The sequence below is a fragment of the Microchirus variegatus genome, assembly GCF_963457635.1.
Source record: "Microchirus variegatus genome assembly, chromosome: 16".
Taxonomy (NCBI): domain Eukaryota; kingdom Metazoa; phylum Chordata; class Actinopteri; order Pleuronectiformes; family Soleidae; genus Microchirus; species Microchirus variegatus.
In genome coordinates, this window is record NC_139817.1 from 11470380 (window position 1) to 11485474 (window position 15095).

Here is a 15095-nt window from a genome sequence, read left to right on the forward strand (position 1 = left end):
TGTGTGTATTACGTCACCGCCAGGAACCAAAACATTGTAGGACAACGTCACAGCAGCAGCAGTAGAAGCATGTCTGTCAGTCAGTCAGTCAGTATACATGAGTCACTCATTTTAATTAATGTGATATTTCCTTTTTAAATTAACTTTATTGACTTACATGAAGTGAAACACACAGGTTATTTCCACACACACATACACAGTGGTATAGCTCTTATATATTCCTTAAACTTGCTCAAGAAATCAACAGAACTGGGGGACATTTTTGGTACATTTACATTAAAAAAATCACCACACAACACTGATAAACACAATGATATTGTGAACAATACTCTTTATATTTTCTCTAACAAGTGCAATAATTTACCTATTTCCTCCTTTATGTAACTTTTGTATTTTTGAGAGCTCTCATGTTGCTATATATGTTTTTGTTTCCCTGGATGCATTTTAATGTTTATCCGATATTACATCAACCTGCCAAGGGAATGCAGGTGGAAATTAGACTCAGGCTACAACCTGTCAGAGGTGGAAAGTGTACTGAAATATTCTACTCAAAAGTATCACTATTTTAATCATATTTTACTTAAGTACAAGTAAAAGTACTGGTCTAAAGATGTATTCAAATGTACTTAAAATTTACTTAGTTACTTGTGTTGTGCAAAAATGACATTGGGATGCAAATATCACATTAACTGTTTTTAATTAAAGGCAAACATTTTCAAATTAAAGTGCTGACAAAATAAAATATGTAAACACATAATGGGTCAAAGTTCACAAATTGTCAGGGACCTTAATTGTCACCAATTCACCTGTCCTCATCATTCACCGGCCAAAGTTGAATTTATTTATTTAAGTAATTACAGTAATGCAAGTAAATATTCAAATCATTTTAATGTTTATTCATCTGCATTGTACTTTTTCTTAAATAAATAGGAAAAAATATAAAATAATTAACGCTCAATCTGTTTTCTTTTGTTGTCGTTTTGTTATTTATTTTATCATTTTTTTTATTTTATTGATGTATTTATTGGGGGCTTAATACTGCACACTTCAGGTGGTTAAACCCATAAACCTGTAACATTAACGTAGCGCTAAGCTAAAGCCAGAAGTGTCCATTAAAACAAACGGAGCTGACAGTAGCGGATGTTGTCGCGGTGGCGCACAGACTTGTGGGTAATGTAAGGTGCAGGCTCGGCGTGCCGGAGAGTCTCTGGTCTGGTGGTGCCTGGTGGAAGAATAGCTTCCGGCAGTCGAAGGCGACGGAGAAGTGTGCGGCGTCGTTGTCGTTAGCATGTTGAACACTTGTTTGAATCGCGTCCCTCTTGAGTAACGGCGTTTAAAAATCAAAACCCAGTCCTCAGACACGAAGACACACGTCACAGCATGAGTCTGAACGAGCATTCACTGCAGGCGCTGTCCTGGAGGAAACTGTACCTGAGCCGAGCCAAGCTGAAGGCTTCCAGCCGGACATCAGCGCTGCTCTCTGGATTTGCTATGGTAACAATTGTCTCCAAAACCACCCCGTCATTCCTCCACAGATCACTCAGCTGTTTGACGCTATTTTTTAATTTCTGTTTTGACAGGTGTTTTTATGTGACATGTACACTATCATGTCTGTCAGCGTGTCAGGGAGAGTTAGATTTTTATCTTATTGTTCGTGACTGTAATCAACTTATTTTTAATTGTATATAAATGCTGCTATTGTGTACATTTGGAATTGTACAATTGCACACATAAACTGTACTTGGAAATTTGAGACCCATGTTATTATTTTACTATGTTTTATCAGATTGGCTGGGAGAAAAAGAAAATTGGACGGACATATTGGTAGAAAAAAGGAACTGCTACACATTATGTGAGTGCTCAGGTGCAAAAAATATTATTACATATAAAAATATATACATATTATATATATATATATACCAATTAAAATTTAACTTTAAAAAACAAGGTTGAAAATAGATTACTGCTGTAGCTGCTGTGATGGGTGTTCACATTTTGTGCACAATGTAGCCTTTCTATCATTCTAAACCAGTCTGGTCATTCTCCTCTGAGAGGTCAGATTCTCTCTGACTTTCAGAAACTGACAGGCAGTTGCAAAGTCTTAAATCACCTTTCTTTTTCATTCTAACGCTCGCTGTGAACTCCAGCAGGTCACCTTGAGCGTGTCTACATGCCTGAATACATAAAGCCTTTACCATGTGCCTGATAAGATATTTGCATGAACGAGTGTACCTAACAAAGTGACGACAGTGAGTATATGACACAACAGATACCTTCATAGGAAACATGCCCATGCACATGTTTGTAATGATACAAGGGTGAAAAAAAAGCACAGTATGACATTTACAGGAGGCTGGAAACATTTGATTGCCAGTGAGTCATATATTGAAATGAGTGTGATTTTGTTCAGTATAAAAGTTGTTTTCTGTCGCCTCCTTTCCAGGTGGCTATGGTGGAAGTGCAGCTGGACAACAGCTATCCTTACCCACCCGCTCTCCTTATCGCCTTCAGTGCCTGCACCACCGTCCTTGTGGCTGTTCATCTGTTTGCTCTGATGGTCAGCACCTGCATCCTGCCCAACATAGAGGCTGTCAGTAATGTCCACAACCTCAACTCTGTGAAGGAGTCTCCACACGAGCGCATGCACCGGCACATTGAACTGGCGTGGGCTTTCTCTACAGTCATTGGTACTTTGCTCTTTTTGGCCGAGGTGGTTCTCCTCTGTTGGGTCAAATTTTTGCCAATCAAGCCCAACAAGTCCAGCAACAACACCGTGTCCTCTGGCGTCGCCGCTGCCATTACGTCCACCTCCATCATGGTGCCCTTTGGTTTAGTCTTCATCGTCTTTGCGGTGCATTTCTACCGCTCCTTGGTCAGCCACAAGACGGACAGACAGTTCCAGGAGCTGGAGGAGCTTTCTAACCTCACCAGGCTTCAGAACGAGCTGGACAACAGAGGAGACTCTTCCATCTTACAGTCTCCAAGCTCACATTTCCCATAAAGTATGGTGGATTCAACCCTGTGGTAGAACTCTGACCTTTTTAGGATCTCTCCAAGCCAGAAGCCATGGCTTGGCTTCTCTTTTCTTCTTTTTTTTTTTTAACATAAATGAAGATGTATATCTCACACGTCTGTGGTTCATTTAGTTTTGTGAAAAGGTTTTTTTTTTTTTTTGAATGCTTGATCAACTGTGAACTAACACACCTGCCAAGACGCATGTAATTTAATATTCGTGTCTTAACTGTGATAGATTTTACATAAAAATACAAGGAATCCTGTCTGTTGCTTGCTGCATTTATTTATTTTTGTGAACCACAAGTATTCAACTTTTAACTCCTTGTTCACCGTGCACATGATCTATTGTAGTGTTCACTGCTTGCATGTGTAACCCCTGTTAAATGTGTAGACCTTGAAACTTGAATATTGTTTGAGCAAATTTGCTGACATGTTGTAGCGCACAGACTGTGATTATAAAATAAACACTTTTTTACTAAAGGGCTTTCATAGTTTCTTTTTCGTCTTAAGCAAGTCACATCTACAACATTTAGTGTAGGAGACGATTTATGCAATTAAATAAAGAATTTTCACTTATGACACATACTCCATAATCACATTTCATTGTGGAATAACTGATCAGTATAACACGCTTCCCTGTGCTTCGTATTGTAAATTCAGAATGAGCACGCTGCTTTCTTCATCCGCTCTTCACTGTCTGTCAAATCAATATTTACTATTACCTCAATTTGGGCTGGAATCGGATCATAAAAACACAGAAGATGACAACAATTTCAAACCAGTTGATACAGATAATTATCATGAAAAATGTCACAGTTATTAGAAAGATTTTTGCTCCTAACTGAAAATAGTAAACTCATAACAAAACAACAGACGCTTGTTAAATTGAACCTTTTCACATGAATCTGAGTAGGCAGTCTGTGTTGGAGGAGGGAGACCTGCAGGGCTGGAGAGCTATTCTGACGCTAATGTTCAGAAAAGTGATCTAGCAGGTTGGATGCAGATATTTAATTGTCATCATAGATTAGGGTGATGTTATGATGAGAAGAGGAGATTATCCTCTAGTTGTGGAAACAAACAACATACAAATTAAATAATCTGCTAAACCCTTAATAGTATCAGAGCTTTCCTACTGAATAATTAAGAGTGGCTTGTTTATCAGTTATCTGTTGCAAGTTCACAAAGACTGTGTCAGTGTCAGTGAATACATTAAAAATGAACATTTTACATGTACTAAATGTGTATTTATAGATGTGTATTTGTGATGATATACAGCAGGTTTGATTTGGCCATTCAGGCATTTTTCTAGTTTGATTGGAATGTTAAACCCTAACAGATTCAAAATTGAGTGTAAATATTTTATCTTAATGCTAAGATGTTGTTTTGTTTGTTTGTGTGTTGGGTGAAAAACTTGCTGTTGATCCTCTTGTTGTTCCTCAGTACTGATCAATGCAGGCCGACTGGGCTTCCTTTAAAACCAACTCTGCATCCACAAGTTGTAGCTTCAAAAAGAAGATAGAAGGAGTTTTAAATGACAAAATAGTTTTTTTTGCTGTACATGGTACTATAATTTAGTTGCCACAATCATAATATCATACCTTTGGAATTGGATATTTAGTCGGCATTGGTGCGTTATCCCTCCCACAATCAGTCAGGGTGCCACATTTCGCCACTCCATCCACCCACAAGCCTTTATATAGCTGCCCTTTGTCAGAATAGTAGAACTTTCCATCACCGTTCCTCTTGCCATATTGCCAGGCGCCTTCATACCAGTTCCCATTTGCTTGGACACAAATTAGAAGGTGACGAGTTTAACCCCAATCCCACCATTCCATAATCTCTGCGTTTGATCACAGAAAATGTATTTAAAACAAATAGCGTTTTACCAAACTGAATAATGCCTTGGCCGTGACGCTTATCCTTCATCCACTCTCCCTCGTAGATATCCTCGTTCTCATAAAACATCTTTCCCCAGCCACTCCTCTGTCCTTCACTCCACTCCCCTTCATAAACATCAGAGTTACTGTAGGAGAAGGTCCCATCGCCCTGAGGGGATAGAAAAATAGTGCAAACATATCACAAAGTAACTCCATCATGTGGTCATGTGACAGCATTTGTCTTATACATACATGCTTCTTTCCATTTTTCCACATTCCGCAGTACTTTCTGACATGTTCGCTTGTTTCTGGCAGTAGTTCGCTGTAGGTACCATATCCGTCATATTTGCCAAATTTCCACTCTCCGTTATAAATGGCACCAGACCTCCTCCAAGTCTGAGTTCCCTTCCCTTCCAAAGAGTTTCAAGCATAAACAATGGATTAAAGGGTAATTCGGTTATTAAAAAAAAAAAAAAATAAACCAATTATTACCAGGATGTTCATAAATATCCAAAGAAATCTCACCATGTTTCTTGTTGTCCTGCCATTCGCCAGTGTATTCATTCCCACAGGGTGAGTAAACTGTGTGTCGCAGTCCACATTTCTGCGACTTCAAGTCCAGCTGTCTTGTCAGTGGTTGATTTTTCTGAGGTGTTTTGATATAAGGCATGGCTGGAAGCAGCAATGAAGCTACTGTTTATTTTGACCCAAAATGTAAAAAAAACCTCATTGTATAAAGAAAAAAAACAACTCTGAAAAAACATCAACTCAATAACAACGTGTTTATTTATCAGTTTATCGTTGAACACATTGGGTTTTTTTAAGTTAACACCACAAGCACTACATGTAAGTTGTAGCATTTCTCCTTGATTTTAAATACAAGGAAATATAGTGCTGAACTCAGTGTGTGGAGAAAAAACAAAAACATTTGAATATATTAAAGAAATCTAGATACCTTTAGATATATTTATATATATATATATATATATAAATATCATATACTTATCAGATATATCTTTAGATATCTGATAAGTATTAAGTTGTCTGGTTTTATTTTGGAGTTGAAACCCCAAATGTAGTGCACATTTGCACATTTATTCTCAGTTTTAAAACCCAAAGTCATTAAACCGGTTTACTATAGAAGTTCAGTATCGCCAGACTTAATACTTGGCCATTTTTTTGTGATTTTACGACCCTGTAATGTAAATAAATAAATAAAAGTGACACTGGTTAGATGTAAATAACACAGGTATAAATAATGCAATGTCGTTTTACAGTTCTATCATAATTATTATCTATTATTGAATAATAATAGTCAAACACCAGCTTCTCTGAGGTGGTGAGAGGGGGAACCTAAAATCTAACTCTGCTTCGGGCCCCAGAAATTATTGGACCAGCCCTGATATGGTGCGAACAAATGCATGATAAAGTGTGTTGTTTTCTCACCTGCCTATCTAACAACTCTGTAACTTTACACCAGGTAGGAAAGAATATCAAACACTTACCCCTTTGTGAATTTAACAAGTCTTAATATGTTGCTACGTAATTAATTAACATAACTTCTCAGGAAGCGAACCAAGCTAACAGAGTAGACCGCAGTCCCGAGTTGCGTGTTCGTTGTATCCTAGCAACGAAGCGCAGTGAAAGCCGAGTAAGTGGAAGTTGTTGTTTGTTTTTGCAATCATTGTTAAACGAATCCATCGCGTCTGACTTACAAACGAGTCTTTTAAATCAGCCATTAAAAATATTTACAATACATTTGTATGTGTTTTATTTAGTCAAGTTTGTCCTGCATACTGAAGTAGTAAGGTTGTCTGCGCATGCGCAGTGCGGCGCAGTTAAACGTGAGATTGAACGGTCACTGTGGAGGAGAAGCAGCAGCAGCAGCAGAAGAGCCGGACCGCCCTCTCTCTGTCTCCTCGCTACACCGGCTGCTGCAGCACCATGTCCAAACCGAAGTTTCTGACGGAGTGGGAGGAAATTGAGGAGGAATACCAACAACTGCAGGTGACAGTAGACATTAGCAGGCGAATAGAGCTTCGTCTGTGGTAGATGTTGTGTGTCGTGAACGATGACACTGACTGTAGTGGCGTGTTTTACTGGAGCTTTCCCATTCGCCATTCATTCTCGACTCAGCCTTAAATCGAGCTAAGATGTATAAAACACTGTTGGCACCACATTTGGTTTGACAAGTTATGCTTCACTTGAAGTGTACAACCTGTCACTTCACGGTTGTCCTTGTGTTTTAGCTGCTAATGTTAGCAGCAGGTTGCTTGACTTTAATAGGGCTATAAAAAAAGAAGCTACACAAACTTAGCTAACACCGCACACACTGCAGCACTGTGTGGCTCCTGAATATGAACGACTGCTACAAAAGTTGTTTTACTTGTCGTTAACTACGCGTGTACTTATTGATTCCTTGCTTTTGTAAATTATTTTCGAGACGCAGAGTGCACACACCCCCATGCATCATCACCACCGTGCTAGCTCGTTTTAGCTAGCTAGCTAACTTGAAAACATCACATAGTATTATACATGCATAATAATAATAATCCAGCTTCAAGAATTAATGCCAAAGCACAGTAACATGAGGCACACAGTAAGTAAAGTTACAGTTAAATACTGTATGCACATTGCATTCTAAATCACAGTAAAGCTGTGTAGGGCAAAGCTACTGTAAAGTTACAGTGAACAGTTTTATATGCAGTCATTTATTACAAAACAAAACTGTGATACTGTGAAAGTACAGTATCATGACACAGTAATTAATTGCTGTAAATAAGCACACATTAAAAAGTAGTCTTTAATTTGCAGGCAAAGTACAGTCAAATATGTTTGAATTAAAAAATGCTAGGGGGTGGGTAAAAATATCGTTTTGGTGATATATCGTTGCCCTTTCTTGTGCGATGCAATAATCAATATTTGAATTAATAAATGAATGCACTGTAACGTAAACAGTTCCTGTCTATCGTGATATTATTGGTATCGTGGATCATGCATCACATATCATATCGTGATTCCCACACCTATAAAAGTCTGGTAAGAGTAAATTTGTTTGGTGAGAGTGAATTGTTGTTTGGACTGGTGACCTGACCAGGATGTACCATGCCTTTCGCTCTATGCCAGCTGGGACTGGTGGTAGCTTTCCCCCGTGATCCTCATGTGAAGGATAACGTGGTAAAAAAATGGATGGATGAACCTTCCACACAACCCAGTATCTCGGAATGACTGCAAACAAAGGCAACATAAAATGTAACAGAGAAAAACAATTAAAGTATTAGAATACAGCATGAGGAAGACGTTACACCATAAAAGCACTGAAAATTATTGAAATTGTAAATTCAGTCCTATAAAAGCATACTTTTAAAAAAAAGGAAGGATTTTTTAAAGGGGGGAATAAGCTTGCCAAATAGATCTCAGGTGGGCTGTTCCAGAGAGCGGGTGCTTTAACTGAAAATGGTGTTAGAAGATCTGCAATATATTTAGCTGCAAGCCTGGACAGGGCTATAAAATCTTTAAAATCAATTCTAAAATGTATTGGAAGCCAATGGATTGAAGCCAGGGTGGAAGTAATGTGTTCCGTCTGTTGGTTTAAGCATGTGAGGAGAGCATTTGCTGTCGTCAGACATGAGGAAATTGAGGCAGGGATAACGATTTCAAAGTTTGTCCTGATATGAATGAAGGGTTATAAACATGGTCCGTGCTACCACCTCTCTCCTCATAAACCTGAGACATGGATGAGTGATTCAAAACCTCAAATCTGGAGCTGCTCCACAGGGAAGAACAATGAAGCTGCTAAGCAACTGTCCTGGGATTTTCTTCAGTCAAGCTCACATTTCCTGTAGTATATGCGTCATCAGTTTTCCCACCGACTCTACAATAATACCGTATCTTAACAATTGTGCTTTTCTATGTTCATGTTCCAAACTCTAGTGACTGTGGATTTGATGAGTCAGACTTTTGTTTGATTGACCTTTAGTAAACCCTGTTTGCAGAAGGCTATGCGCATGTTGACTTTACTGATGAGGAAAACTGTCATGTGATACACCTACAGTACATTGTAAGGACAGTGATCAGTGTGGTGTTCAGTCGGTTTGCTATTCCTATGAAAGGTCAGGAGGATCTGCTTCTAACCACAGTGTACTGAAATTAAAATAAAGACACAGGAGATAAACTCATGTCGTTAAGTCCTACATATCTCCAAAGAAACATTTGCCAGTATTTAACTTAAGTATAAGCGAGTACTGTTTTATTTTTGGGGGATCTATAAATCACACAGTGCATTTCATATTTCCCAACATAGTGATGTATGAGCTAGATCCGTAGTGGAGATGACAAGACGGATACCGCAGACAAGTTAAGACCGCTTCTTATATTTTAATGAAACATTGATCTTGGAAAACTAACCAAGACTGACCTCAGATTTGTCTTTTATTCTTCACGATGTGATCAAATCTTTTAAGTCAAGTGCTGGAAAAAGTGTGGAAGCTGTGGTTTTGCTTAACCAGCATATTAATGCATAAAATCCATGTAAACCAGGAGTTGTATTCACCACATAGGAGCCATGGGCTGATTGCACTGAGACAGAAGGCTGAAACAAGATTTCACAGCAGGAAGTGTTTCCATCTCCACTGAACAGAGACTGTTCTCCACTGAGAACGTGTTAAACTTGGCAAAGGTTTTATTGAGTTTACGCCACAGTAGAATATGACAAAAACGCAAATTATCTTATCCTGTGATAATTTTAGCAGCAGTACAGCAGACGTTCCTGCACTTTCAAATTGTATTTTTTTTAATGTTTGTTTAATGTGTTTCATCCCCAGGAAACTCACAAAATATACAGACAAAAACTGGAGGAGCTCACCAATCTTCAGACGACATGCAGCAGCGCCATCAGCAAACAGAGAAAATGCCTGAAAGACCTGAGGCACAGCTTATCCAAGTATGTATTCTCTTGATCTCTTGAAACACCACATTTTTCATTTTCAGAGTATATTTGCTATAGGCCTGCAACAGTTATTTGATTATTAATCATTGACTAAATTAATCATCAACTATTTTGATGATGGATAAATCAGTTTTTTCAGCTTGATAAATGTTAAGATTTTGTGGTTTCTTTGCTCCATATAAAAAATAAGTCATTAAAACTGAATAAAACAAGCACGCAAGAAAATCGTGAGTTCTTTTGCAGCTCTAATTTGCCATGTGATGAAAAACCTATTTCCACTGGAACCACATGATGATCATCATGCATTGTTTGCCTTTAAGGCACATGCTGTGGAAGTGTGAGCATCGTGGTTGATATGTTATCTCCACTTAAGGAAATGGATTTGCAGTGAAGTCAGCAGGACAAGGAAACAGTTTATGATCGCACAAAATCTCACCATATTAAAACAAACTCCAGTCAAGGCAGAGTTATTGGATTTCTTCAGCAAAGCTGAACAACATGTTTACTCGGCAAATAAACTGCCTGCCAGTTTTTATGTCAGTGCTTTTGTTTGTTAGGTAAATTGCAAAGTTTACTATTATATGTTCGTAAAAAACAAGCGATAATGATTCTATAAATAAAGATCATCATTAGTATTATCACACGCCTCACTCATCATTTTTCTTTATCTCTTGTTTACAGATGTGCAAAAACGTGTGAGGAGAATGATTTGAAGCTGGTGACCGACATCCAAACCCAAATCAAAGACAAAGAAAATGTATTCTTTGACATGGAAGCATATTTGCCAAAGAGAAATGGGTCAGTTCATTTCCATGTCGCCTGTTTTAGCGATGTCAGCTGTGACTTTAGCTCCTTTTATATTTTGCTCCCTTGTTGTTTCCAGACTTTACCTGAATTTGGTCCTGGGCAACGTGAATGTAACGCTCCTCAGTAACCAGGCAAAGTATGTCAAGTATTTTTGCCTCAGGGAAACATTGTTTTGACTGGATCTTGTGTCTATTTGTTGCTTATTTTCCTCTGTATTCTTCTCACAGATTTGCCTACAAAGACGAATATGAGAAATTTAAGCTTTACATGACGATAATACTGATGTTTGGAGCCATAACCTGCCTCTTCTTCCTCAACTATCGGTGAGATCATTTTTCCGCCTTAAGCTATCTTGTAATTGGTGTTTGCACTTTTAAAAGTGTGGCTCACTGTTTTATTTTCCCTGGTTTGTTTAGTGTCACTGATGAAATCTTCAACTTTCTGCTCGTGTGGTACTACTGCACTTTGACCATAAGGGAAAGCATCCTCATGAGCAATGGCTCCAGGTGTGTTTATAAAAGCCCTGTAGTGTTTGTTTTTGTTTTCTCCTTCTGTGTCTTTTTTAAATTATTAATTACTAAATACTGTTGAAATTTAATGTGCACCAACTGAATTGCAGTTATTTCGTTCAGGATAATCGTGACATTAAATGTTCATATTCTCCTGTATTTGTTGTTATTTCTATTTTAATTATAACTTAATCTCCTCACATTTTTCCAGGATCAAGGGTTGGTGGGTGTCCCATCATTATGTGTCCACCTTCCTGTCAGGTGTAATGCTTACCTGGTGAGTTTTAAGTCTGTTTTGATTCCACAGATTAGTCAGATACTCAAGCAGTGACGATGGCGTCTGTGTATTAATTCGATGTCTTTGTGTCGTCTTACAGGCCAGAGGGACCCATGTATCAGATGTTCAGAAGCCAGTTTCTTGCTTTCTCCATTTATCAGAGTAAGAACTCTTTCAGTCTGTTTTACAATATGTGGATCAAAATGTACAGAGGAGATTGTGTATTTATAGAGTGATTCTGTTGGATTGAGGACTGGTTTAATGGCATCAGCAGGATGACGTGATAAAGATTTTATCCTTTAAAGTTTATACGGAGAGAGCCTTGAGTTCGTTGCTGTTGTTGACTTTGGTTGAGTGTAGCCTGATTCTGAGGTCAAGTTCACACACGTCCTGTCCTTCTGGTATGTACATGGTGATTAAATGCTTATGTTTGATCAAAGGACCTTTTGTTATAGTTGCATTGTTTTCATGTGATGCATACTTTATTTACTAGTTGGCTAAATGATACCAGATTGTAGGCTCGTGAGTAAGTTGAGTAACGAGTGACTTAATAATCAATTCATCTGCCAGTTAATTCATGGATTAATGAGTAAACTTATTTCAGCTTTCCTCCAAGTTCAAAACCCCAAAATATTCAATTATGTGATAAGAAGAAGTACATAATTAACTCGACAGTAGTTAAAATGCGTATCCGGCCATTGAGATGCAAAGACGTATCAGATACTATCTCACAGTCTGCTCAGGCCGGAGCAAGTCAAGGACAAGATTGCCCCGCAACACAGCTTTTGTTACGTAACAGTGAAAAGTCCATGACAGGCCATTTTTTATAACGTGTATTTAAGCTGCAGGATGACACAGCAGTCTCTAAATGTTAACACAGACAGTTAGGTGTAACGATGTAAGATAAATAGAGATATCTTTAATTCAGGATGTGTCCACATTTTGTAGGGTTTTTTTTTACAATGGACAAACTTAACATATTTTGTGTTTTAAATGAAGTTTGAAATCTGAATATTTGACAGGATTTTTGTTGAATATTGGAATATTTTAATCTCCAGTGCATGAGAGCAAGTATAAGTAATGTTCACTGTGTGTTGAGATTAGAGGAGAAGCTTCAAGATGCATTCAAGGAACCTCTAAAATCTCATCGCTTCTGCAAACACACGTGCAGTCCAGTAACTAAATACTTGTTCCTGCTGCCAACAAGTAATAATAGTAATAATATATGAAATATTTTTTTTTACCAATGCAATCATTCATTAAAGTCATTAAAACCATTAAAACATTTTTCCTTTTGTCCATATAATTACTCATGTATAATAAAACTAATAATTGAAATAAGCTTCTTTTTTTTTTTTTACTCCTGCTAACGACAAGGTTCTCTGTGAATTATCGTGTCACCAGAATAGAGAAGTAAGGTCACGTTATGTCCTGTGGTTACAGCCACTGCTTAAGTGTAGACTCTCGGTGTGAAAGCTAACGTGACGAGACCTCACTTGACAAGTCACTCGTCATCGACATAGTGTGGATCGTGTTTTTTTGTGTGCGTGTTGTGTTTCAGGACATAATGAGCTTCACATTTCAGGCTTTTGTTGGCCTAGTTTTTTTTTTTTTTGGTGGAAAGTAGAGCTAAGCAATGAATCTTTTGCAAATAGAAATCGCAGTGTGAAACTAAACCACGTCGCAAAACGCTGCAATTTATTACAAATTCTGCCATAATTGAATGACACAAACTGATATAATGCGAGAGATTGCTTACAGCGATTATTATCGATTATTTATTCCACACCATGTTACCATGGCATTGATGATATCAATTCTTCCCGCAGGTTTTGTTCAGTTCCTCCAGTATTACTACCAGAGCGGCTGCTTATACCGACTGCGGGCTCTGGGGGAGAGAAATCAGCTGGACCTCACTGTGGGTACGTTGGGGGGGGCAGCTATTTTTGGTGGAAGTCATTTTAATGAGTTGAACTCTTGAGCCATCTGGAACAGCAGGTGGGGAAAATAGGGTAAAGGTGAGAGGTGGAGGCGGTTGTTTAATGTCAGTGTCCCCGCCGCACAAAAGATGACACGGTAACTTGAGTAAAAGGCCGCGGTAATTTTGCTGCTCAAACATCAGCGAGGATACAGGAATGACAGTGTGTGTGTTCTTTGTTCTGTGTCTCCGCAGAGGGATTTCAGTCCTGGATGTGGAGAGGCCTCACTTTTCTTTTGCCGTTCCTCTTTTTTGGCCACGTAAGTCGAAACAAAACGTTTGTTTTCGAACATTGAGCCGCAGCCTTATCGCTTTCTTCTGTTCATTTAGTGTCTGTATGAATTTTATAAAATGCCCTCTGTCTGAAGAGTTCAGGAAATATAATGTTTATGTTCATACTGCATTTTCCTCTTACAACTGATCAAATTGGATTTGTGAGTCCTATCTGCATTGGTTTGCTTTGGTAGTGACGTTAATGAGGCTTTCAAACAAATATTTAGGTGTGTATCATCTCATCTTGTTCTCCAAACGATCGCTCTTTCAAGTTTTGTTGCAGAACTGGATGTTTCTTGTTTGAAGTTGTCCGATTTTGCTGTCTTGACTTTTAAAACCAATCTGGATACAGCAAAAAAAAATCGGATTTGTTGTGGCAGTCTGAACAAGATGTGGATCAAACACCGTGCAGCAACATAATGAAAGATAAAACCACTTGTTCCTTTACAGTTTTGGCAGCTGTACAACTCGGTGACCCTGTTTCGCTTGGCAGGACACGACGACTGTAAGGAGTGGCAGGTAAGGATCGAAGTGGTACATCCATTACTCCATTGTCTAGAACAGAATAGCCTTTATTTATTTAAGCACATTTTGGGGGCACATTTAAGGGTGACACTATGAGTTAGCTCCAAAGATGCGCAACCAGTCTTTCTTAAACTAACCACTAAACTCTATTTTTATCTCCTTGCTTCCTGTCATATCCCTGCAATATTTTTTTGAGTCGTCTTGTCTTGAAATCTCTCTCAGGTGTTTATGTTGGCGCTGACATTTCTCGTCCTGTTCCTGGGGAATTTCCTCACCACGGTCAAAGTCGTCCATCACAAAATTCAGAAGAACCAGGAAAAGGTGCAAAAGACGGACTAAAAGCTACACTCAACCAGACGCCTCAGATTCCTCAAACGGCCAGTAACTTTGAAGCAACACGCACAAACAATCGCTCGTGAGACTGACCGCCGCCGTGGCCGGGGGAAAAAAAGACAAAGCTGAAACCACTGTTTCTCTCAGGCTTTGATTACAGCGGCGGTGTCCCCACCAGAGTATCCGGTGAACAAGCTTTTGCTTTCTAATGACTCTTTGTTGCCGTCGTTGCTGCTCAGTCAATTTCAACACAAAGCGTAGTTCACCTTTTTTGTAGATGAACGGCTTTGCCCGCTTATGTTCTGTCTGTGTTGAAAAGGTGAGCGGAAAGAATGCGTCCTATTCAGGTGTTTGTGTCGGTGCATGAGTCTGTGTGTGTGTGTCTGTCTGTGTGAGAACCTGTGTTCAAATCATATGCAACTAAAGGGGAGCGTGGTAGCATCAAGTTACAGAACGGGAATTTACAGACGGGACAACTTAAAGGGGCCATCGGAACAGCTTCTGTCTGCCATTTTCCAAATAGATATCAGCTCTTATGTTGTTTTTTATGACG

At 38.7% G+C, this 15095-nt stretch overlaps 3 protein-coding genes across 4 annotated transcripts; 2 read left to right on the plus strand and 1 right to left on the minus strand.

The window, feature by feature from the left end:
• Positions 1–1161: 1161 nt before the first annotated feature.
• Positions 1162–3001, plus strand: orai1b (ORAI calcium release-activated calcium modulator 1b; the record flags this gene model as incomplete). Of its 2 annotated transcripts, none has more annotated exons than XM_083903103.1 (2): positions 1162–1170; positions 2444–3001. In XM_083903103.1, exon 2 carries the CDS (start codon positions 2450–2452, stop codon positions 2999–3001), a length of 552 nt encoding a protein of 183 aa, XP_083759229.1. In that variant the 5' UTR covers positions 1162–1170; positions 2444–2449. The 2 variants fall into 2 exon arrangements, with proteins under 2 accessions (XP_083759229.1, XP_083759228.1); XM_083903102.1 differs by lacking the exon at positions 1162–1170 and adding an exon at positions 1300–1494.
• Positions 3002–4607: 1606 nt separating this feature from the next.
• On the minus strand, positions 4608–5562 carry morn3 (MORN repeat containing 3; the record flags this gene model as incomplete). The annotated part of the gene is made up of 4 exons (XM_083903076.1): positions 4608–4798; positions 4902–5061; positions 5145–5302; positions 5418–5562. The coding sequence occupies 4 exons, from the start codon at positions 5560–5562 to the stop codon at positions 4608–4610; spliced, it is 654 nt and encodes a 217-aa protein (XP_083759202.1).
• Positions 5563–6836: 1274 nt separating this feature from the next.
• tmem120b (transmembrane protein 120B) lies at positions 6837–14723 on the plus strand (the record flags this gene model as incomplete). Its single annotated transcript, XM_083902716.1, has 12 exons — positions 6837–6899; positions 9716–9834; positions 10522–10638; positions 10724–10783; positions 10875–10970; positions 11064–11153; positions 11368–11433; positions 11534–11595; positions 13263–13355; positions 13607–13671; positions 14135–14203; positions 14432–14723. The coding sequence occupies 12 exons, from the start codon at positions 6837–6839 to the stop codon at positions 14546–14548; spliced, it is 1017 nt and encodes a 338-aa protein (XP_083758842.1). The 3' UTR covers positions 14549–14723.
• Between the last annotated feature and the right edge of the window lie 372 nt (positions 14724–15095).